The sequence below is a fragment of the Echeneis naucrates genome, chromosome 14 (assembly GCF_900963305.1).
Source record: "Echeneis naucrates chromosome 14, fEcheNa1.1, whole genome shotgun sequence".
Taxonomy (NCBI): Eukaryota; Metazoa; Chordata; class Actinopteri; order Carangiformes; family Echeneidae; genus Echeneis; species Echeneis naucrates.
This window is the reverse complement of record NC_042524.1, coordinates 12,118,343-12,144,570: the sequence shown is the minus strand read 5'-3', so window position 1 is coordinate 12,144,570 and position 26,228 is coordinate 12,118,343. Positions and strand designations below refer to the sequence as shown.

Genomic DNA, 26,228 nt, shown 5'->3' with positions numbered 1-26,228 from the left:
AGGTCGCGGCGCAGCTGGCTCACTGTACTGGCAGAGGCGGCGTCCAATGCAAAGTTCAGACACATGATGGACGCGGCTGACATTTCCCCCGTCCTTCTCATCCAGACGGGATACATTTGAGAGTTCATTCACATTTGTGTGCACTGATATATATATATATTTATATATATATATTAACAGTTGGCGCTGCAGCCGGCACAAAGAGAGAAAAAAAAACGCGCAAGTTTAATAAATAAAAAAAAAAAAAAAGAGGGTGGGATTTGCGGGTATGGTGAGCTCTCTCCCTGGGGTGCAACATCACAGCGAACCTGTTTCAAACTCCCCCCCACCACCACCACCACCACCCCCACCCCCGGCTCCTTTACAGGTTTCATTGCGCACCGTGGCTGCTATTTTTAAAATTGCTGTGTTGCTGCTCAGGCAGGAGGAAACTTAAACAGCTCGAGTAGGAGGAACACTACTACTACAACTACTATTACTATAACTCCCACCACTTCCACTGAGCCATAATGGAGCAGGTCTTCCCGTCCCATTGTGTTCCCTGCGATTGGGGCACAGTAATGTTGACGGATTTCTGATCCAACCCAAGACAGCGCACTGTTCTTCCAATAGCAGCTTTAAGTGAAAAGGCGTGCCTGCCTGCCTGCCTGCCTGCCCCCCCCCACCTCCCTGCACACCCCCACCCCCTCCACTACCACCACCCCTCAAAGTACTCGATGTATAGTTAAAAAATGGGAGGGCACACTTGAACCGAGCTGCTCTATGAAGGTAGGCTGCAGCGTGTGTTTATTGATGAGATGAAAAGAAGATGGAAGTGAGAAATGAAACAAAGTAAAGGAACATATTAAAAAAAAACTATACGCGCTTCGTCGGGGGAAAACAAGGAGAGCCGTGGAAACGCTGTCGCCACTTTTTCAACGTGCTTCGAAGTGCAGGTAAGAAATTGAGAAAAAGTAAGAAAAGGGATGGGTCTCCTTACTATCTATAATGCTCTTATTAAAAAGGGGCGAAATGAGAGGAATCTCCTTCAGAGGAGATTAAAATGTGCTCGCTGACTCCGGGCTGTATTGCATGAAATACCGCTGACTTCCATGTAGTTGTGTCTGCCTTTACTAAAACCAAATACGAAGCTGTACATAATCGGAAACTTTATTCTTTAGAGGATCTCCGACATCCAGTAAATGTGACACCGGTGTAAGTAAACGACACGAACCGCTCGTGTTAGAGGGGCTCACTTTTGGCTGCCAGGATTTTTATTTATTTTTTGGTCCATTTATATTCGACCAGAAAAACGCGCTGCCTTGGCATGACGCAAGTTTCCCCTTCTGCCATTATTCTCAACATGCCCCTTTACCTTTAGCCCTTCACTTTGGGATCTGTCCGTGAGCCGGCCAGGAGACACACACACACTTGAGAACAATACTCTGGTCCAACTGTGTTCCCGGCAGTGTTTTTCTGAATCAGTGAAAGCCTCAGCGATGCTTGCAGAGCTGCTTGCTCACATTTTACACACTGTGAGCCCGGAACAACTGTGGCAGCCGACGTGCGCATTTGGCTTTTAGGTCAGATATTTGAATCCGAGGAAACGCGTTTCCTTATCGCGTTTTTAAGCACCAAAACGCACCCCCGGCACATATTTGTGTCCATTTCGGTTTGTTGAACTTGCCGTGAAGATGGTCCCGATGTCCCAAATGTATCATTTACAGCAGCGGCTCAAACAGCCGCTTATACTCAGACAGATGTCTAGCCTACATTTTTTATGAATTAATATCAATACGGCTTGGTATTTGTGAGGTAGGGTTACATTAAAATATGGTCGGCAGGGCTGGCTAAGATTGTGTTTGAAGGTAAAACAATACTGCAGGTTCAGTTTCTGAGATAAATCTGAACTAGATCCAGTGGGACTCTGGTCTGGATTTTGGTGCCATGCCCCCCCCCCCCCCCCCCCCCCCCCACACACACACACCTTCTCCCACCCCCCAGAAAATGAAGGATCACTTCCACTGTCGCAAAATCCGCTTTTTACCCACAGCCTACAGTATGTGAAAAATGTTTACGACGAGAGGATGCTTTGGCAAAAGGTTGGCCTGTATGTTGGGCCAGGTTCAGTGTAATTAAAGTTGCATTGGACGCCTCCTTCAAGCCTTTTTAAGACGTTGTGTTACAAAAAATAAATAAATAAATAAATAAATAAATAAATATATATATTCACGTGCAATTCGTGATTCCTTTGCTGCTGCTTATTAAATCGCGTTATAGATGTTACTTCTCTCACGGAATAAAGTTAAGGTGAGTGTCTGTTCATTGTATGTGCGCTAAAAAAAAATAAAAATAAAGCGATGACTCCAAAAAAAAAAAAAAAAAAAAAAAAAAAAATCAGAGAAACGGCCACGGGGAATTGAGCCGGAGCAACATGTCAGTCTTTTTCTTTAGGGCTCTATCTATCCGTGTGCGCGCGCGCGCGTGTGTGTGTGTGTGTGTGTGTGTGTGTTGGGGGGGCAAACAGATGTCCTAAAGTGGTTGGCTTTGTCAGATGAAGAGAGTAATGCAGCATGTTCTTGTGTCTATTATAAGCGCCACTGAGTTTCTACAACGACCCCAACATGCTGTGCTTGATTGGGAGGCGCGGGCTCGCCTCTAACCCCGAAGTTGTACAGAGGTAGAAAGCTTTGAGTCAACACGTTAGTCACGCCAGAGGTCTGTCCCGGTGTGCTGAGTGAAGCTGTTTCCCTCAGGAGACACAAGTGGCACCAACCAAGAAGAGCTGGTCCCGGGTTGGACACGGGGGGAGGCAGCATGAGAGCGCAGCTCTGCGTCCAGCTCCTTCCAGCGCAGGCACGGTCTGTGGATACGCACCTGTGTGTGTGTGTGTGTGTGTGTGTGTGCGCGTGCGCGCAGGTTTGTGCCACATAATTGTGCCTTCATTCCTTTTCACTATTGTTGCGAACACTTCCTCTCCCCGCTTTCATTCAGAATATGTTTCCACAACGTAAACGCTCTGCAGTGCTATAGGCTCGGTTATGTAATTGATGGCTGCACCGGATCATTTGTTTTCTGAATGGACACACTTGGAGAACACAGAGCTGAGCGGCGCAGCCCGGTGTAGCACAAATGCAACATTTTACTTTGATGTAGGTTTGCAGCAGGACATAATTATAAGACTCTCCTGTGAATTGCAGCATGTTGATTGACAGGCTGCATGTGGGTGAGTAAAGTAAAAATTATACTGTCACATAGTGTGAACTGGATTGAATCCACTTCCAATAAAAAGAAACTCCACGCTAACTTAACATCTGTATTTTTGAACATTTTTTATTGTTTGATGAATTGGAGGGTACTTGTTTGGTGTGTAAGTGAGCCCTCATCAAGGCTTCATGTCAAAAACTCTTGTTTTTTTCAGTACAGAGGTGTACAGTAGCTGCTGAAAGACCCACAGAAATGATGTACCTTGGGAGCGTTTGTAATCCACAGTATCAGGTGCCCAGTTTCATATCAGTTAAGTCACTAATGAGTATTTATATGTATGTATTCCACGTGTACATTAATATTCGCAGTGTTTGAGCCGTCACCATTTGCCGCTTTCTGTGTCACAGCTAAAACCCACCCATGACTAATGAATATTTAAGAGCATGTCTGCAGACCAAGGAAACTCATTATTATATGAAGGAGACTCAGCAGATAAAGTGTAGACCTGCTCAGATGAAGGCTCGGGGAGAGAGGTGTTTAGTTAATCCACACCTAACAATCAATCCCAATCGTCTTTTGGCTTCACCATCTTTCACTCATCCTCCGTAGCTTGTCAGCCTCTGTTGTCATTCAGCAATTTATCATTGACCAACAAACTGATATTAAGTGCCCATTGTCATGTTCATTTGTATTTTTTTTTGCTCTTTTTTTTTTACGTAAATGAAAATGTTGCACCGCACAACGCAATGGTTGCTTCTGTTGAAGAGATTTAACCAAAAAATAAAGAAATAAAGAAATAAAGAACGAAAGAAAGAAACAATCATCTTGTACACTACATGTACACAGATGGCAGGTCAGTATTCCAAATTATTTTTTAGCGCAGCAAAAGCACTGCTGCCCAAATACACAAGATAGAGACCTCTCTCTGAAGCCTCCGCAATGCCACATTTCTGGTTGTTGTTATTCCCACACCATTCAGCCATCTTCACCAGGCTGTTACCAGGAAATCCTGGTAACAGCCTGGTGAAGATGGCCTGGTTGTGAATGCAGGGTCACGATGTTGCAATACAACTCTCTTGAAAAGGTTTCAGGGCTTAGTGGTTTATTGGACACTATAATGGAAAGGACGGGAAAGAACATGCGATAATGATCATGAGTAGACTTCACCTCATTTTACTCAATCATGCAGTGCAGTTTATTTTTTCCAAGTCTATTGTTAACTCAAATTACATTTTATTGTAACATATAATTTAAAGTTAGAAAGTAGTAAATTTGGCTCCACATTTAAGCATGCACTGACAGTATGATTAAAAAACAACAACAACAAAAAAAAAAAAACAACCCAAAACTAAATTCATGCTTGCAGCACTCATGAATCTGAACAGATGAATTAAAATTAATATTATTTATAATTCCAAGTAGGCTATTTTACCACAGAATGACAAAGGACTTTTATTAATATGCATTTGAGTCCACCCTGGCACTTTATCTACCACGGTTGAACATATTTGGCAGCCATTTTGGGAATGCAGTAGAGATCCATCGATATAACGAGCCACTTTGTGGATTGCATCCAGAATGTCACAGTGCTTGTTAACTGCTTGGCCTTTTTGTCATAGACAGTGTTTATCCGTTTTCCCTTTTTTGTTGCTGTATAATACTCATTCGAAAAATATTCCCTCATAGAGGAAAACTAATCTTTGAAGTGATTACCAACCGAGACTGCTTTCAGGTGCTTTAAGTTAATGTTAGGTCCTTATATTTAACCACAGAATACCCTCTGAGCTTTTAATAGACGTTAATCCTAAAGGTTTGGTTTTGTTTAAGAAGAATACATTGAGTGTCTCACCTAATGTTTATTGCAAAGACTGCTGTTTTACAGCAATTGCAGCTTTAAAACTGCGTTTGAGTCCCTAGTTACCATGTGATTGGAAAGACTTGTCAAGAGAGACAGGCGAACACAGGAGACATAAAGATCTTTGATTGGGGCAGTTTATTACAGTGCTGGGAGAAAGAACATTTTTTCTCCTTGAGTGGAAGAAAGGAAAGCTTTTTGCATAGGTTTGTAGGCAAAACATCTGGAAAACATAGAGACCTGTACCAGGCTTTCTGCCAGCAAGATTTCTGAATGCATATATGGATGGCACAAAAACATTAAAATAGTTTGTGGTTTCCACATGGGGTCATTAATAATGACACTTTAGAGTGGAATAGTATGATAATGTTGGAGAATGCTCCCAACAGTAAAAGAAAATATGCTGTCTTATAGGTAACCATATGCTTCATGCACACATGCCAGGCTTTCATAGGAAATTCTAACCTTGCAATGTGCATTATTCTTATATATGCCAACCCGACACCATGGACATCTAATGTCCTACTCACATACTGTACATCTAAAATCTCCAAAATCTCCACAGAAGTCTCCAATACTCTTATATGACATGCACAATACTTTTTTTTTCACAAATCTTGATCATAGTAATGTCATGAAATGAGTGACTGCTAACCAACTCTACCTTGGTGGGTTGCATACTTTTATTTATTTATTTTATTTTATTTTTTTTTTTTAACTAGAATCTGTTGGCAGGCTAGCTGCCTCCTGGCTAACTGGCTTGAATCCTTCTACCCACAAAGCACCTTTTTCACACATAACATGCTTCTCTTCACGTTATTTTATTTATTTTTTTTTTATTCTTAAAAAACACTAGAAACACTATTGTAAAACCTTTTGAGAATCTGTACAGAGCGTCTTTGTAATTAAGGAAAGAATTTCCCCTTTAGCTGTATTATGCAACACAAATGCTGTTACAATGAGTTATGGTGATTTCCTTCCAGCACAAAGGCAAGGATAGAAAATAGTGTGCTTTGTTTAAAGAGAGAAAAGTGTATCTTGTTTATTGATGAGGTAGCTATTTTGCCAGGATAAAACCATTTTGGAATAACACTAAAGGTTTTTATTTTGCAACCGGTCAATGATATATTATGTTTTCATTACGCCTGAAGACAACTCCATGACAGCTGTAGACTGTCTCAATTTGTCAATTCATAGAGCAGATTCTTTAAGAAAACTTCCCCTTTTTAGTAAATTGGCAGTTAGAATCCAAAAAAACTGGTCATGAATCTGACTTTCACTCGAACCCAATGGCTTCCAGAGCATGCAATATGTTGAAAACTGACAACAAAAGACTTTAAGGCATGTTTTTCAGTTTTCAAAGGACTTTTGTTTTGGAATCTCCCCTCCCTGCGAGTATCACAGGAATGCGTAATGAAAGTACACATTAAGACTGAATAAGTATTTGAGAATGTTCCATGTTGTTGTCAAGAAGCTTTTGTTTGGTTATAAAACTTTAAAAAGTCTTATGAAACACAGTTACTCTCCTAATTGTTTGATTGTAAATACTTCAGTGTTTTCAGATTGACTGATTAATAGAAATACAGATAAAACGACATGTATTAAAGGAAAAAACTCACATCAAACTGTTCAACGCACTCTCGCAACAAAATTAGCCAACTGTTTTAATATTAAATGTTGGTATTATCCTCAAGGTCTATGATGTCATTTAAAGTAAAATCCATTATTTTCAATGTTTTTTTTTTTTTTTTTTGAAGCTATCAGGTAACAACTTGACCTGAAGTGGTTTTACAACAAGTACAAACGTTTTTAGGTTTCTGCAAGTAAAAGTGTTAATTAAAACTGCAGCTGGTTACAATAACATATGTCTGAATCTTAGGTGAACTTTCTCTTTTTTGCATGACAGAAACAAGCATTTAAACCTAATTTGTATTCTCTGTCTTCGAGCACACACACAGGCCCAGGCATTCAACTGATGTGAGAAATGTATCCTGGATTCTAATAGCGCAGTTGTATGTTTGCCAAGGTGCATGTGTGTCCTCAGTTCACCCTGCTACCCATATGGTTTTCTACAAGTCATGGTGAGCTCACTGCCTAGTTGAAAGGAGAGGCAATCTAAAGAGAGTTTTAGAAAATAAAAAACAGGATTGAATAATAGAATTATTTTATTTTCAAACTGTTAAATAGTTTTTTGTTAAATTATTCTTGTTTACAAAAAGAATAAGGGTTGGGAACTCCCTCCTTTTATCTTGGCTTCAGGAAGACTTTTTCAGCCTCATGCCAGTAAACGACACTAACAGCAGCCAAAACGTTAAGGTCATGCACGTTCTCACTCAAGGTACATCGCTGTGTATGGTGAAATGAGTACACAATAGTGTTGGTGTTGCAGTTTTATCACACAATGAAGCTTTGTACAACCTTAAAGTTTGCTGAATTCCCTTTTCTAATAAGTTATATGTCTTTGAAATACAATTGCAGGAATTAAAAAAAAAAAAAAAGTTTGGTCTTTTGAAAATAATCTTTTGCAAAAGAATTTGAAACATAAAAATATCTGTTCTACCATTCTTCACATTGTTATTTGTGCTGAAAGTGACCTTGGTGAAGACAGTTATCAAAATAGATTCCTGGAGAAACTGGAAAACAATTGAATAATTATAAAAACTGAATGCTGTAAAAAAATATATATTTTATCAGGCTTACCGTTGGTCAGCTTCAGGGTATTTGACAGCTGAAAACTATGTGTAACCTGTTCACCATCAAAAAGTGGCAGTAGTTGAGCGTGTTTAAGATAGGTTAGACATTTCTAAATTATTAAAATGAAATACAATTATCATGTTGCTAACACCAGTTAATAATGGCTGCAATATAAACTAACAACACACTTATTTTTCTTTTAGAGCTTTTATGAATAAGTTAACTGATATGAAAACAAATGTCTTTCTTGGTCTTTGACTGTTGCATCCTCGGTTGCTGACTAGTGCTGGGGCTTTCAGTCATTTATTAATGTTTTCATACTTATTCACTTTTCAGGGTCAGTCCAGTATATCCCAACAGGCATTTATAGGAAGGGAGAGCAACATCCAAGGCAGCTCACCAAGCTTAAAAACTTAAAGGAGCCAGATACTGAAGGTATACAATGATGCTTCCTTCACATAGAACCCTTTGTTGCTTGAAGAGCAGTGAAACTTCTAGATCAAAATTCTGAGTCAAAGCCATAAATTATGTTTATATTTGCAGCCGTTGGTCTCACCCTGACACTATTAATGACTTAGAACTAACACATTTATGATGGGACCTGCCAAAAATACTCATGGCCATGTGCTAAGATTTTTAGAGTAATGTTGCCAGAAACAGCTGATGAGCTTAGGTTACACTCAACACCTTATGAGCTATAGATTGTTACCATCAGAGATAATAATTCTGCTACATTCAACAGACCACACTGACCAACTATTCGTGCACATTAGCACAGCCAAAAGGTCATATGATGATCGTAAATGGAGCGACTGGGAGGTCGTGTTATCTCCCTGCTTTGTGACTCTGTATCAGCTCTATTTCTTATCCAGAAAACAGAACAGAGAGCAGAATCTCGCTAAACCTATCAATCAGAATAGCAAGCATAGTAGTCGTGAAAAGTAAAATAGTTTGCATCGGTTGCAGCGGTGCACGGCATAGCAACAAACATTAGCTAAGTAAGGTGAGCAAAAAATATTAAGAGCGCAAGTGGGCTTTGCTTTCATTGCACACGGTTTTTTCTTGGAAAAGCTAGACTATTTCTACTCAATAGAAAAAATTTTAATTAGCAAATGTACTCCTACAAAACAAAAAAAAGTTGTATCGGTTGTCCAGTTGAAAAACATCCATCTCGCTATCACATGGATGTGTTCATCCCATCTTGACTGCTGAAAACACCATTGACCTTGCAGCAGAGATACCAAAGTTCCTTCGAGAAAAGTGGAAAATAAAGAGTCCCTTCCTTGTCGTTGTTAGGTTAACAGCTAATTTGCCACAAAATAAATAATAATTACTTAAGTGCTAGAAGCAGTTTAAATAACAAACACGCAGCCCAGGAGCAATCACTTAAAACACACAATATGTCTTTAAAAGTATTGGATATAATATCAGTGATAATACATGACTATGTTTATCCTACTTACAATATGTTACACAACTGCCAACTCACACACCCTCAGCCTAATTTCTTCCTGCAGGCACTACTGAGCTTGGTGGGGAGTCAAAAGAGGTCGTGCATATGAGCAAACCTGCCTGCGAAACTAAATTACGGTCAAACTTGTAAACAAAGTAAACAAAGCACAACCTTAAATTAAAAAAGGCATTTGAGTTTCATTTGGAACTGTTGGTTAAAATATTGGCAGAGTATTTTAGAGTTGCTCATGAAAGTATTACACATGTGCATAATTAACACTGACTAATTCAGCAATGACAATTTCTGTGTGGTTTATATCATGGTCATAAGCAGTGTTACATGTTATAATTGGGAATGCGTGTAATTTATTCTCCGTTTCTTCTCCGTGAGGGACGAAATTCATAGCTTTCTCCAAAGATGTATTTACTAAGAAACAGTCTGTGTGTCACAAATTATTTTTGGTTATAGTTAGTACCTGTTGCAAAAGCCTTAAGTTAGCCCGTGCTTTCTATATATTTCTCACCTTGTTGGGCTTATCAGGAGCGTGTGTTAGAGATTGTTCAATAAGATCAAATTTCTTGATAAAATTTTGCCGTTGGCACAACACCAGAATCAGGAGAAATCTTGTGAAATTCTGTAGTTGCCTTGCTTAACAGGTTTGTCTTGCAACACAGTATTGTATGGATAAAGTTTCTTACTGTCTTACATTACACCCACCCTCCACTGGAATTACCAGAAAGCTTACCTTTGTGCTTATTTAAGACTCTTTTGTGTATAGTACTGTGGGATGTTGAAGTCATTATATCTAACTCATGTTTCTGAGCTAAGATGCTGAGGTGCCGGTACTTGGTGGAAGTGTGTATTGGACATTCATGTGGTCGACTCTGTTTCAGCATGTCAGCATTTCACTTTTAGATGGGTCATATGTCAAACAAACTGACGTGACATATATAATCTTAATTTACACATCAGATTGCCAAACTATAAATACACTAAAAGTGCTAATATCTCCAAGGTTTAAAATAAGCACATCTTATTTTTGTGAAATCATCTGGATTGAATATCTTGTTCGCATAGTAAGAACAATCTATATTTGATGATGCACAATATGTTGAGGATTAGGTGATTCATTTACCTGAATAATGACTGATGGCAGGTCCATTTTTGCAGCCATAGCTCGTGGCTGAAGAAAAGTTGCGTCATAGAGTCTTGTGCGAAGTCCATTTTCACCATCTCTTCTGCTTTTGTACTGTTAACATGCAATAAGTTAATTTTTAGTTGAATGGTAAACCCCCTTAAAACGACAGGTTTTGAGGCTGCCAGGTTCAGGGAGAGGCCAAAGTTCTGACCCTTGAAGCACAGAGCAGCCAACAGAAAGTACAGAGTTGTGCTGAACTGCTTAAAGCACCCAGCTCTGTGTTGGACCACCTCGGCACCAGCTCCTTTACCCTCTGGCAGCTGCCCGTGAAACCCACAGAACTAAACTTCTCCGGCTACTCACATTCACATTCCCAAACAATGAATTTTACCAAATGATCTGTAGCTGTTGGTAGCATCAAATTTTCCTTGGTTAACCTCTGAGATACCAGGTTTAGTTCATGGACCACGTCATTATGCCATACTGTAAAATGTTAAGAAAAACAAAATTTCACCATCTTAACAAAATTTTAATCACTTCCACCATCATGCAACATACATAATTGTGATTATTTCAGTGAATATCTTAACTTCAATTGTGCACTCCACTGACCACGTGTGTGGGAACATCTTTATTATAATACTGTTACTGTTGTGTAGGAAAGTCAGCGGTGTTTAGAGCTTGTGTGAGCACATTCTTTTGGTTTCCTGAACTCTGTCTAAATACTGCGTGCCGCCTCATTTTGTCTGGTCTCTCTAGTAAATGTTGTATACACTTAACATATTTAGAGGCTTTCCTGTTCTCTTTACTGTAAGGGCTTCATGTGTGTTAGTTGAGATCCCACACTTTCAAAAGCATCTTTGTTCTGGTTTATCTCTTCAAGAACAGAAAGTCAGGAGACCCTCGGTTTTCTCCCAGAGATATGAAGGTGCTTTAGTCCCTGCATATTACAGGACGCCTGCTTATTTATATACCATAGAGATAAACTAACAGAGTTCTATATTTGCTATTTCTTGCCAAATGTAATATAATTAAGCACTGATTAATGTGATTCACTGGTGATGGATAGAGAAGTTGTATATAAGCATCTGTGTAGGTTGATGAAGATCTCTTAATGGCCTCTGAGGTCCTTTTTTAGAGAGAAGCAAATTGTCCTCAACACATGTAGTAGCTGTAGAGAGCCAGTTGCTGTGGACACTTGTGCCTAAATGATAACTCTTGAATTTAGCATTATCTGCTTCGGGGGTTAGAGGTGTTTTGGAGACGATCATATGAGTAGTCAGATGGTACTTTTTGGTCAAATGCTCATTAACAAAAGCACGGCTATTTACCAATTCTGAGACATTCTTGAAAGCATACTTACCATCACCAAAATGGGACACTGTCTTTATAATTGTATCGGTCATAAGCCAGCAGTGGTTGTCTGTTTCGTTTCCCTCTGTTCCCTTTTGGGAAACTTAATAAAATACAGTTTTCACCATTTAATTAATGGATGTTTATGAGGGCTTTTCCCCTAAAAAACATGATCATCTGCCTATCTGCAAAAAAACACTTGCCCCTGGATACAAAATAGATGGGGTCTGGTGTTTTTTAACAGAAATTTTGAAAATCGAACAAGTTGTCCTGTCAAAAAAATACTTAAGCTGTTCCTGTAACATATGTATGGGTATTGTAGTGTTTTTTTATTTCTTTCCTTGAGGAGTTTACTTGAAAGCTGTACATCCTGATACATTTGAATGGCTTTCTGTGGAACTGGATGTCTCAACACATTAATCTGCTCTGCTATTTAAGAAATTTTTGTGGCAGTGGAGCTAAACTTGAAGAATTACCTTAAAATTAGACAACAAAAGAGTCAAGAGTTCCACTGAGTGTATGATGCATAGAAATACATGAACATAATACACTTATTCAAGCAATCTCAGTTGAGAAGTGGTTATAATATTGCACTGGTGCTTTGTAATTACTTTGCAAAGCTTTGCCCAAGCAAGAGAGCATTGGCAACAGAAAAACAATTGAGTTGTTGTGAATTAATGAAATGATATTTTATAGCATTTGCATATTTTCTAAACGGTCCCTGGTGGTGAGTTGAAATCTAAACTGTAGCTGTGAGGGAAGAATTGTTGGTTTATACATCTGTGTTGTAGGTGAGCAGTCGGTTTGAAGTTCAAGAAGATGTTCCACGTGATAATTGTTTGGATAACACTCAGCTTAAAGGCAATTCAGATTCATTGTCACAAGTATTGTCAGACATTTAGACACATTTCATGAGTATTTCATTGGCGATGTGATGTTGCACCACACAATTTCAGTCAAGAGAGAAAATGAAGTCAAAGAAGAAAAAGAAAAAAAGTGTGAATATCTTGGCTCAACTTGTCATCAGCCTACGTGTGCTTGTTGATGATTTTCAGTGACTGCTATAAAGGCAAATCAATTAAATCTTGAGACTGTGATGTGCTTAATGCTGCCTCTCCTGAAGGGTGTTTGATGTAGGTGAATTATTTACATTATGGGTTAATTGCTTCACAACATTATAGAAAAACACTTATAATAAGAGACACAGCACTCTAAAAAATTTAATCAGGCGATTCATCGTTATTGGGCGGAGATGAATAGTCAGTCAACTAAAGGAATAATTTTTAGTTGTGCAGATCAAAGGGAAGAAAGATGCGACATACACAACTGTGTTAGCTTCTGTTTCATGAATTTATTGACGTATTTCAGAAAAGTTTGATTGGTCACAGTGATTTGTAGATTTATATTGCTTTGTCAGAGGAGAGAAATGAACTTACTGACTCTTCAGTGGACATACCTTCAATTATCACTCGTCAGATCAACACTTCATCTTTTGATTATTGCTTAAAATTCCCGTGTGTGCTTGCTCTGCATTTATATTGTGTGCTAAATTACATTACATTAGATCACGTATCCAAACCATACTATTAAGACATGATTTGTAGTAGTTTATATGCTAATGCACGTGGGCTAAATGGATGATTGAAATTAATAATTACAATGTTGGACAGTGATCGTTAAGCAGTAGAGGTTTCAAACAAACTCAAACACAAATTACTATTAATTAGATGTAACACAAAACACTCTTGATAAGTGCAGATCTGCACCAGATTTATCAAGAAGCTGTATGTGCATGCATGGACATGAGCTCTTCACAATGCCCCGTGGCCCTTTTGTCTGCAGATTTAAATGTACCAAGGGCCTTGAATATATGCTTGTAGTGTGTATATATTTGCATATTCAAGATGTATATTATTCACATGGCTGATACTCCTCCTTTCATAAGCATGCCTCTTATGTCCGTTCTCAACCCCATCCCCCATCCTCACCATTTCCACCCCCCCACCCCCTCTTTGATTAACTAATGTCCAATTCGATGCAGCGTATTTCATGAGCTCGTCACCTTATACAGGCAGCTGATTAACCTGGAGTCTGGCTGGTGAAGTTGCAACCCTGTCTCTCTGCCTTAATTTTTTTTTTTTTTTTTTGGCCCCCTCCTCCTCCTCCTCCTCCCTGCTCACACACCCTCCACCCCTCCTCAGTCTTTGTTGTGGCGGCAGCAGCAGAGCATGCATTGCATTGGCGGTCTGAAGCATTGTGTCTGATTTCCAGCAGACAAACTGACCTCTGGGGATTTATTGACAGCAAACTCCACAGAGGCAGACACAGAGCTGGGAGCATGGAGGCAGCCGGAGATGGGCGGAGGGTGTTGGGGAAGGTTCATAGGGAGGGAGGAAGAGGAGGGGGCACAGACAGAGAGACAGACAGATGGAAGGAAAGATGGCAGGAGAGTTAAACGTGATGAAACAGGAAACAGGTACAAGCACACTGAGAAACAGATCAATTTGAGGGTGGGGACTACACGCCCTAAATTTAGTGTAATTTTAAATTTGGAGGGGTTTTTTTGTAGAGCGTTAGGAAGTGGAAGAAAATGGCCGCCTCCTACAAGGATCTAATTAATTTTGAAGGATCATCAGCCCCTTTAGTCCAAGGCAGGGTACAGGAGGGAGGGAGGGAGACAGACCCCTGGGCTGATTAGAATTCACTGCAGGTAGGCGCTGGCTGCTGCTCACCCACTGTGTCACGGCTAAAATGGAATCACTGTTGTGAGTGGCAGTCTGGGCAACTGAAGCCTGCTTCCCTTGGCCTGCTCCTTTGTTGCTAGCATTCACCTCACTTTACCCCTTGGGCAGGTGGATTTACATCTCTGGATGGGCAATGGAAGCCAGAGAGACAACATATATGTCTGCACTGTAGCCTCCAACAGTAGCATCAGTGTACAGTTACCTTTCATAGTAACTAGTGCCAGCAAAGAAAAAGGGTCAAATATTTGTCACCGTAATGTATTCAGGCATTCAGGCATGTGTGTGTGTGTGTGTGTGTGTGTGTGTGTGTGTGTGGCACAGTGCAGGCAGTGCTTTAAAATAATTATATCTTGGTGGTTTTCAGTTTGACTAAGTCAATTTGGAGTCACGGTGGTAAGGTAAAGACAGGGCTATGCTTGCAGTGGGTTTATGGTTTGGGCCAGGTCTAGTTTTTCAATGAGATATTATAAAAAGACAGATTTTCAGGTTTGGACTTAGGTCAAGGACTTTCACAAGTGTGATGGAAGATTGTAAGTTACCTTTCAATACTAATTTCACAAATTTTAGGTTTAGGGGTCAAGGATTTCATTATGAAATACACCATATGTCCTGAACAAAATGGAAGAATAAAGCGCGTGTGTGTGTGTGTGTGTGTGTGTGTGTGTGTGCGTTAGTGCCAAAGAATGATCAGTCTCTGTTTCTAGTTACTTGTCCATATCTAATCCTTGAATTTGTAAGTTAAAGAACATTTGAAGAAAACAAGCACATGTCTAACTGCTGTACTTCTCAAACTGAGGCCTACAGACACAATGCAGTCTGTGGTCATATCTGTCTCAACTTGCTACTGTCGAACTTCAGCCCCTCACCTCTGGCTTTCTCTAAATTACTCTTTTTTTCCACACCAAACTATAAATAAATCCCTAATCTTACCAGATGATTTTTCTCAGTTCATTTATGGCCTAATTTTGTATCTGTTGTATCTTGGCACGGCAGATTCTTGATCCAGCCTCCATCAGCATCTGTTCAAAAATAATGCAAAGGTCACTTGCTTAAAAGTAAATAATTTACATCTATAGGTTTTAGCTTTTTCAAAGCAAGAGGCGCGTTCTTAGAAAGATCTTGATATTTTTGAACAAAAAATATGCAATGCCATGCAGGTCTGGTCAAATCCAACCTGCATTCTGTTCATTCAGAAACACGCTGTAGTTACCGGCATTTCAGAGAGCACTTGATGTTCGTGTTGTAGCCAGCGTGACAGCTACTTTAGCATTTTTTGTTTGTTTTTTTTTAACCCCATTTCCCAAAAAAAAAAAAAAAAAAAACACCTAAGAGTCACATGATCAAAAGAGGTTACTGTCCAATTTTTTGGTGGAGAGTTTATCCACACCCAAACATTCAGAGCATTTTCTTTCGAGTTTTTAAGCTTTATTGGTTGAAATATCTGAATGTCTGTGATCAGTTTGCGACTGATATGTGAAAAATTGCTTTAAAAAGGGCATTTTACAATGGTTCAGTTCATTCCTTTCACTCTGTCTGACCTTAAATGATCCCATGAGTATCAGACTTTAATGTGGTCAGTTTTACATAATTGTGCTCCCAGTTTTGAGGTCAAACTTTTGCATTCTAATGTGTGTATGTGTGTGTATGTGTGTGTGTGTGTGTGTGTGTGTGTGCGCGCGTGTAGTATAAGAGATATTGTGTGAGGGTTTTTTTTATCATCAGCTCATCACATGCTTTAATGTCATTGAATGCCTTTCTTGTTTTTTTAAATGAATGCTTTGCCTGTTTTTATTTCTTTTTCTATTTTTGCTAATGCCCAGGTCCACTCTATGCCATTACTGGACAATATCATGTTTAATTTATGGATTTTAAAATGGAGGCAAACACACATATGTTCATACACACACAGTTTGTGGTGAGTGCGCACGAAACTTTGTCTGATATAATATTTAATCTGTGTAAATTCAAGTTCGTTTTTTTTTTTTTTTTTTTTTTTTTTTGAGGGGGGGTAAGGGTGTGGTTTTGTTGCCCAGCGGCACAGATAACTGCTGAGAGAAAAAGTGCCTCCAACATCACTGTTATTTTCAACCTTGATTTGTTATCGGTGGACATGTGCACACAGGAGCGTCCATTCATCTGGTTTTGGACAGTCTTTACACATCTGTTGGAGCACGCCGGTGGCAGATTTTTCTTGTTACTGTGGCTCCTGGTTCATTAAGGGAGTGGCAATATTGACGAGGCAGTATGTGGCATTAAGATTTGTCTTTGTCTTGTCTCTCCCCCTCCAAACACTGGCAGAGCAACACATGATTTGGACAGAGAGGACTGACAGCCTTGCCTAGCACCCGGCCTCTGATCAGCCATCTCCACCAGCAAACTGAAGCTTGACCCGCATTTCATCACCAGCCACACAAGCATCTTCGTAACAAAACGTCATCTGACTGTGAGTACTGGACCGTTTGAGCACCCCTCCTCTCCTTTACATTTCAGTCAGAAATAAGTTAGCTGAATGAGCATGAATACTTTGTGCTAACCCTGTCGCTCTTCTTCTGTAGGGCTTTTTTGCTAAATGCATTTGGTTAAAGACACATATTACTGTCAAATATGCCTTTATTATCAGTACCACTGTTAAATCTGTATCTATTCAATGATTTACTGCATTAGAAATTGTAAAGCCTTCTTCCACCTGCTCAAGTTTTTTTTTCATATATGCAGTAGTTAACGTCTGTGTTGATTTTGACATTTAATGACTAGTATATATTCATAAATGCATTCATTATTAATTGACAGTCAGTCTAAATTAATTATATATACATATATATATATATATAGAAAGAGAAAGAGAGAGAGAGAGTACAGTTTCTAGGATAAAAATTAAGGACAGTTTTCCCACTTTAAAGCAGGTGCTGTTTGAAATACTCACTCACATAAGGTTGAACGATTTACTTAAGTTATTCTCAAGCATGTTTATGTGCACAAGAATAAATTCTTACAGCAATCATGAAAACTCTTAATTTGTATAATTCCCACGTTAACTACCCGTCTAATTTGGATTAAGATTCTCATTTCTTTTGACATCTAACTGGGAATAAAATTATCTTAAGTTATCTTGCACACTGATCAGCCAGGTCACATCTAGTGTGTTCCAAGGATAGTTGGGAAGCGCCATCACAGTGAACACATGGCTAACAAAAGAGGCCTGTTGTCCTCTGAGCCCAGTGCACCACCTTATGGCGGTTGCAAGAATTTCAGAAATACACACTATGGGAAACGTGTAGTAATTAATTGGGAACCATCTTAATTGTCTTTTACAATGGCAATGAGGATTTTTTTAACTACCAAAGAAGAGACAAATTTAGCTCAGATGTTGACATTATTTGATTGTTATCTTAATATTGTGAGACTCAGAATTAGCATAACTGTATTGACATTTCATGAGTCTCCTAGTGAACACTCTTATATTTTGTTCTTAATAAGTGAATTCAGTAAATAAATTTTATTGAACTGAGTAATTGTCTAGAATGTTGTTTGCATAAATCAGAGCTTCGCTTCTGTGATTCATTTGCTCATAATTATATTACTACAGAGGGCATATGTAATTATTCAATTATAATATCGTAATCCACTGTCAATATCCATATAGAAATATATTTGTGTTGCGTGTGGAAAAACAGTACAGGCACAAATTTAACCGAGCCAGTTCAATAACAAAGTGTCAAACTTTTAAGTCGGGTGTGTTGCTCCCTCCTTGCAGGTGACATCAGTTGCAAGGGGATGACCGAGCGCATTCATAACATCAATCTTCACAACTTCAGCAATTCTGTACTCGAGACCCTCAATGAGCAGCGCAACCGTGGGCACTTCTGTGACGTGACTGTTCGGATCCATGGAAGTATGCTGCGAGCTCACCGCTGCGTGCTGGCTGCTGGAAGCCCCTTCTTTCAGGACAAGCTGCTCTTGGGCTACAGCGACATTGAGATCCCTTCTGTGGTCTCAGTGCAATCCATCCAAAAGCTGATTGACTTTATGTACAGTGGGATTCTGCGGGTTTCTCAATCAGAGGCCCTGCAGATCCTTACTGCTGCCAGCATCCTTCAGATCAAGACCGTCATTGATGAGTGTACTCGCATCGTGTCCCAGAATGTGGGCCTGGCTGGGCCAGGGGGATTCCCTGTTATACCAGGAGACTCTGGTCAGGAAACACCCCGTGGCACGCCTGAGTCTGGCACATCTGGGCCCAGCAGCGACGCAGAGTCAGGTTATATGCAAGCAACATCACAGCAAAGCATAGATCGTGCATACACATCACTATACACCTACCCTGGCCTCACCCTGCAGAATGGCACTCGGGAGCGCCCTCTTTACATTAACCCTCTGTCAACAAATTATGATTCAACTCTCAGCACTCAGAAGGACCAGCAATCTCAAGATCCACCTTGGATAAATCGCATCCAGGATAGATCTCAGCAGGTTGATCGCTACATCTCGACAGCAGAGTCCACTCACTGCCGCAAGCAACCCCGACCGGTACGCATACAAACAGGAGGGATGCACATAAAGCAAGAGGCTGAAGATGAGTACAGCTGCTACGATAATTTGGGGGACTGCCAAGATGACACTGACCATACAGAGGGTGTAGAGAGTGAATCCAAGGTTGAAAGTTTTGACTCAGGGGTGAGCTCCTCCATCAGTACTGAGCCAGATGCTATGGAGCAGCAGCCGTACCCGATGAGCTTTAGCCAGGGGGGGAGCGGGGACGGTCAGCAAGGTGAAGGAGCTCCAGTGCAGATAGAGGTCAATGACTCGTCCCCAGAGCAAGTGCAAGAGACAGAGGACGGGGACACATCACACAGCACTAGTGACAGTAGCATGATGCAGCCCCTGCCAAACTCAGTCATGTCCCAGTCCCTGCCAAGTGCCCCGCACTACATGCGCCAGGCAGAAACACACACCAGCAACCTGAGGATGCCGCTCACCGTGACCAGCAATTCCCAAGTGATAGGCACTGCTGGAAGCACCTTCCTGCCCACACTCTTTCCTACACAGCCGGCTAGAGACAACAAGCCTTTCCTTTACCTTCCTGGCCAGCAGCAACCACAGTTTGTGGCAGTGCCACCCCCTGCAATGCCATCATTCCCGAATCCTATGTCGGTACCACAAGCGCCAGCTCAGCAGCAACAGGCTGCAGGAGGAATTGGTCAGGGGGAAAAGAAGCCCTATGAATGCACTCTCTGCAGTAAAACCTTTACTGCAAAACAGAACTACGTCAAACACATGTTTGTCCATACTGGTAAGTGAAATGTCTTGCATGTAGTATTTGCAAAATTGTATTGATTTATTTTTTTGTGGTTAACAAACTCAAAGGGTTTTAGTTTTGACTGTGAATATAGATAGTCGAAGGCTTAGAGATGTAATTTTCTTCATGACAATGTAAGACAAATATTAGAAAAAGCCTGGTATTAATTTTCATTATAGTAGTGAAAACAACAAATACCATGCATACCCAAGGTTTGAGGTTGTAGTTTACTCACAATAAGAAATGTAAAAAAAAAAAAAAAAAAAAAAAAAAAAAAAGATGTAAACACATCGATATTCACATTCCAGTATTTTGTCCCGGTCTGCGTCAGTCTGAATGGTGTGTTCCTCAATTATCTAACCCTCTTTAGTAAATGGAATCAAAACACCAAGATCTTTGCTTTCAGTGTAGATGTAAAAACTTATTTAGTCATTTCTCCGTTCAGTGTATTTGGCAGTGGATTTAGGAACTGAAAGATAACTTTGGTCTATGTCGATCTTTAGCCGTTCCCTCTCATTGTAGTTAGTGTTAATTCATGAATTTTATTACATAGGACAAAATGTATTGTATTGCTTTCTATAGGAGCTGTAATTTTGTAATGGAAGAGTACAAAGACCCTGAAAATCTACATTCTTCAGACTAACTAGTATCTTGATCCTTTGACTTACTAAGTCAATAGATTGTGCTTGTACAGCACATCATTAAACTGTGTGCTCCTTTCATCCAGCACTGACAGCCTTATCAATCATAAACTGAGGAAATTATCATCAGAGAAAGAATTAGATATCATATAATTAGATGATCTCATAAAAATTGCCAACTCAAATAGCCATTATTATTCATTAGTAACCATTTCTTGGCCAGAACCCCGTCAAATATGAAGACCATTTAAAACCAAATCTCTGGTTTTATTCACACAACTGTGTGCATCACGACATATTGGGAAGGGAAGTCGCTAATTGACCAATCCTATTGACTTGCTTGTGAGTGGGTTTCACTGAAAAAAAAAAAAAAAGATATTCCAAAGTGACAGCCTGAATAAATTTAGTATCAAGTAGTAATGTAAAGTAAGTACAGTAATAGGATCACTGTGCGCACATCAACATAATTAGTTTTTATTTAAGTAAATAGAAGGTGTCACATGGCCTCAGTGCAAAATGAAGGTGGAGAAGAAAAAAAAACTCAAGCCAACAGTCAGGAAAAATGAATAGAAATATGCTAAATAGAGCTCTCACAGTGACTCAGTCAATTCTCTGATAATTGTTAATAAAGTGTCTTTGGGTCGTGGTATTTTGGCCAGACAGAGCATGACATCTGAAGGCATCACCTTGGGCTGTGGGGATTTTTCACAGACATTTTTGAAACAATTTTTATATTTTATAGAGAAACAATCTATTAATTGAGAAAATAGCTGGCCTCAATATTGAAAATGATAATTAGTTGCAGTTCAACCCATTAAATACACCCATGAAAATCTGAAAGACCAAAGAAACGACTGCACTATTGCACAATACACACGTGCAGCAGAGCCAACAGCATTGGCAGCAATTAGCCAGACACAAGGTAAGCAGCTCTGTAACTGTATGAGTCACTGCCCTGGAGAAATAAATATATATATTTCCAAAACTAATATAGATGAATACAAAACAAAAATAAAGCTCAGCCTGACCTCTGACCTTCCTGCAAAATAAAAAATAAAAAACCTAACAAACACAACAACAACAAAAAAAAAACAAGAAGTGAGAGTGTATACATTACTGGTTTCATTAAATCAAAGCAGGTAGCACATTAATTCACTCAGTGTAGCAGCAAACGGCGGAAACATGCGACTTCATTAACTTGCAAGATACAACTTGTTCATTTTGCAGTGTTATCAGTCTCTTTCTCTATTTGCTAGTTTAACATAATTATTAATACGATCATATTTTATTGCCCATAATGTCAGTAGAGACATCTATGTAAAATGAGCTTACGTCTTAACAAACTGACAAACTTACCAAATAGATACATAAATTATTTGTTCCCTGTTCGCATGGGAAATAAAACGAATATGTTTTCCAGATTTTCCTTTGTGGCTCCACCCCTCTTTGTAAATTGCAGTCATTACAAATTTTTCATAAACGATTACATTTCATACATTTTTGTGACAGTTTTGTAATGTGTACACATCACTGTCGTATTAGTATTACAGCTACTTTAACACAATGCCTTTCAATGCTGTCGCATTAAACACTTAGCGTTCTAACAAGGTTAATATAGGATTAAATCATTCTTCCCAGAGGTTTGTTCTTGTCCTGAAAATGTTCACACGGCTGGCTTCAGGCATCCAATGGTGCTGCACCAGTGCACATCAGTTGAACCTGCCACATTATTTCTCTTGTGATAAAAGTCCAGCAGCTTTTTGCATCAGCGTTTTGCTTGAATCGATTCTCAACCTCTGATGTGCACATATCTTTTGTACTTAATAATAATACACACATGATAGACACATGCCTTCATCAAGGTTGATTTAAAAACTGCAGCTCCCCGACACTTAAGCTCTCTCTTGTTATTTCATCCGCATTTGCAGGAGTGTAGTTTTTCAAATCAAAAATGACCGCAGTGCACAAATTTTAATATTACAGTGAAAGCCCTCATCAAGGCGGCTGTTGACATAATAAACAGATGGAGCAAAATTAACCTTAGAATATATGGAAATAAAGTGGGAAGGTTTGGATTCATAGCAAGATTTTTTGTGACACATTACCTGACCATCCAGCAATTTTCCCCGCAGAAGCCTACTGAGTTTAAGTGTTACTCAACAGAGTTATGATTGTTATGATTTCTAAAAATAGCTAATAAATGTCAATGTTAGCTTCTGTGGGCCACAGTGATGTTTTTTCTGCTTTTCTAATCATCAAAATGTGTCTCTTTCTTCTTTTTCTCCCCTTAATGCTTTGTTTTGTATGTATATCCAGGTGAGAAGCCTCATCAGTGCAGCATCTGCTGGCGCTCGTTCTCCCTGAAGGATTACTTAATCAAACACATGGTGACACACACAGGGGTGCGAGCTTACCAGTGCAGCATCTGCAACAAGCGTTTTACCCAGAAAAGCTCTCTCAATGTCCACATGCGGCTGCACCGTGGAGAGAAGTCCTATGAGTGCTACATCTGCAAGAAGAAGTTCTCACACAAGACCCTGCTGGAGAGGCACATGGCCCTGCACAGCACAGGCAGCGCCATCACAGGGCTGTCTGGGAGCGCAGGTACCCCGGGCCCCGTCTCGATTCCCATGCCTATGGCTGTCCCTGAGCCCGGAGCTGGAGTGGTAGCCCTCGCTATGCCAGTGAGTGGAGGTGCTGGAGTAGGGGCTGGGGTTGGAACAGGAGTGGGTGTAGCTGCAGAAGCAAGCTGCCAAGAAGGGACCACCTACGTATGCTCCGTCTGCCCTGCCAAGTTCGACCAAATGGAGCACTTCAATGACCACATGCGAATGCATGTCTCCGATGGATAAGTACAAATAGATAAACTTTTTTCAAAAAGAATGACAAATAAAATGGCACTAGATTTTCCTTTTCTTATTTTGAGGTATGAAGAGTAATGAGTATAGACACTGGCACATTAAGTTTCCCAAAAAAAAAAAGATTTTTTTTTTTCTTTTTTTTTTTTTCTGTTATTCTAAAGGAAAAAAAAGATGGTGGCCTTAAGGCTTAGTAGTTTGATATTGATCTACTGGATGGATCCTAACTACAGGCCTCTAAATGTATGCTTTCCTAAAATACTGATTTATGTGTTGAACACTACCGAAAGGCCTACGAAAGAAACACATACACACAAACACACCTGTAGTGTAGATATGTCTGAATGAATATACATGTGCATTTATGTTTGGGAGTTTGGGAGTTTTGCGTATTTGCTGCGGTGTGTGTGTGCGTGTGTGTGTGTGTGTGTGTGTGTGTGTGTGTGTGTACATTGCCATGAAAGATAAATCATGGCAGTTGTGAACCCATACTGACCAGTTTGGAAACTATAGATGTCCAAGCTTACTGTGGTATAATTTACAACAACAATAACAAAAGAATCATCTGGGGTTGGGCTACATATTCCCTCTAAGAATACTGATGGTCACAAGATTGCCTTCTTATGTAAAATAAAAAAGGAGAGTAGTGAATTTGACACTGGGTTTTATTTATTCCTATGGTATTAAGGGATTATAATGCAGCTGTTGTCAAGGTACCAATTTCAATCATTTTACTGAAATGTAATTTGCTGTCGATGGTGGCAGGGACAAATATTTCTCATGTTTTGTAATTGTTGTCCATGCATTTTGATGGTTTACTAAATTGAGGTGTGTTGATGAGACAGTATTTGAGCAAAAATGTTTCTTTTTTTCTGAAGTTTGGAGTTTAACTCATTTGCATACACTGCCACTAATATCTTAAAAGACTGTTAAGGCTAGTAGACCTCTTCCATTTCAAAACATAAGAAAAAAAGAAAGATTCTTTTGCCGAGGGTTTTTGTTTTAGCCTTTTACATCCACAGTTATGGCAGGCTTGAATATGCGACTAAACTCTCTCCTTCGTAATTGCTGCTCCTCAACTTGCACCTGACTGTTATGGGATGTAGATTAAAGAAAGGATTTGTCACTTAAACTATTGTTGTTATTGAGTAGCCAAAATGGTTTTAATTTCATTAGTGAATTATAATATTGGGGGGGGCTTGGGCAAGTTGTTGATTGGAAAATCGTTAAAGAGGGGGAATTTAATTTGAATCAAATCTGAATGGAAATAGGAACCTAGAACCCCTGTATAACCTGTTCAGTGCTTTTGCAAAGCCATTTCAGCAGGTGGAAGCTAAATGCATCGCTTGTTATGTTGCCGGCTCTCCCTGAAGGCTCAAGTGGCTTTGCAATGTTTTGACAGGAAATACATTATAAAAGCAAAACAAGTAGCTCCATTGATTGATATGACATTTTTTCCTGATATACCACAAGTGGCAGATGGACTTTCTAGACAATAGTATACATTCCTGATTTTTCTAAATACCTAGACACAGCATGTACAGAATAGATTTGGAAGCTAGTGTGCACAAGTTGTCATCCATGCATCACATCACTTAAGGCTCATTTCTGATATTTGAATTGTTTTGTATTGCTTTTTATCCAAATTAGGACACACACACACACATGCAACTGCCTGCAACTGCAATCTGAAGGATTTGCTCATTTATGTGAGCAAATACTTTCGTAGTTGTATTGTTAAAAGAATAACTGCGTACAGTGGTCTTAAAAAGACTTGCTGTGGATAAAAAAAAAAACAAAAAAACAAAAAAAAACTAAGTGCTACTTTGCACACTTTCTTAAAATGCCTGTGCTTAATATTTAATCATTTTCCTTAAATGAACTTCTATGATTTTCTTTTATTCAATTTCAAAGGAAAAAAAACATTTTTAAAAATCTTGATAAGTGGACTGCATTATTTTCTTGCATATATGTTGCACTGCTTAAACCAATAAGTGCACTACTGTTAACAGAGATATTATAGTTTTAGAAAAGAAGATTTTTTTAAAATCTAACATTTGGTTGTAGAGTACACATGTAATAGGATAGCTTTGTTTCAATTTATTCATTAAAGTAAATCAGCGGTTCTTGGCTTTTGTTAATGCTTGCAGTTATCTACAGTATATACCCATGCCGTGTTAATGCAAGCATCTATTTTTTTTAATTTGTAACCATTATGTGTGCTCATCTATGTTTTAACCTTTGAATTCATTCTTTTATGGAATCAGTTCCCTATAACAGTTCATTCAGTTGCATTTGTTTAGACACAGAACAGAATTTCCCTATGAGAACATCCAAGCCAAACGACTTTAACAGTGAAACGACAGTAGTAATAAACACAGCTCCCGTCCAACTCCGTTGGCGGAGGTATTAATAACTATTATTATATTATTAATGATAATACATATATAATGTGTGTGTGTGTGTGTAACATAAATGATATGTGTGTCCTAGAACAACTTTTTGTGGGTTTAAAGGTGTGCAGAGGTGATGGAATGCAGCTTCTTTGATATCTGTCTGTCAGTTGTACACAGTTGTGTCTCTTCCTTAGTGTTTGTATGTCTGTGAGTGTCTGTGTGTGGTATATAGCCTAATCAAACTGTTGATAAATGAAATATCTGAACTGTAGGGCTTCCTTTGCAATATGCAGCACAGGTACTATGAGAAGCAGCTCTCCAAATCTTTTGGGCCAACACAGCGCCTGTAACATTTGTTGTGAGATTTGACAAAAGCCTAGGTCAAGTACTGTTGACTTTGTTGTTTGGAGAAGTCATGTCAAGCATTTCAATGCTAATTTTCCTATAATCGCTACTAGATTTCAGATCCCTGTGGAGTCCTTTTGAAGTGAAGTTGAGTGATGAACATGTGAGACCTGTATACTGGTTTGTCCTCAGCTTTAAAAAAAAAAAAAGAAAAAGAAAAAAAAAAGTAAGAAAACAAATTGACCACCTATGAGAAACATACTCAAAAA

General features: G+C 39.3%; 1 protein-coding gene across 1 annotated transcript; it reads left to right on the top strand.

Annotated features, from left to right (window-relative positions):
- The first annotated feature begins 718 nt into the window (after window positions 1-718).
- On the top strand, window positions 719-26,228 carry zbtb20 (zinc finger and BTB domain containing 20). The gene is made up of 4 exons (XM_029518850.1): window positions 719-935; window positions 16,722-16,866; window positions 18,178-19,713; window positions 22,677-26,228. The coding sequence occupies exons 3-4, from the start codon at window positions 18,198-18,200 to the stop codon at window positions 23,210-23,212; spliced, it is 2,052 nt and encodes a 683-aa protein (XP_029374710.1). The 5' UTR covers window positions 719-935; window positions 16,722-16,866; window positions 18,178-18,197; the 3' UTR covers window positions 23,213-26,228.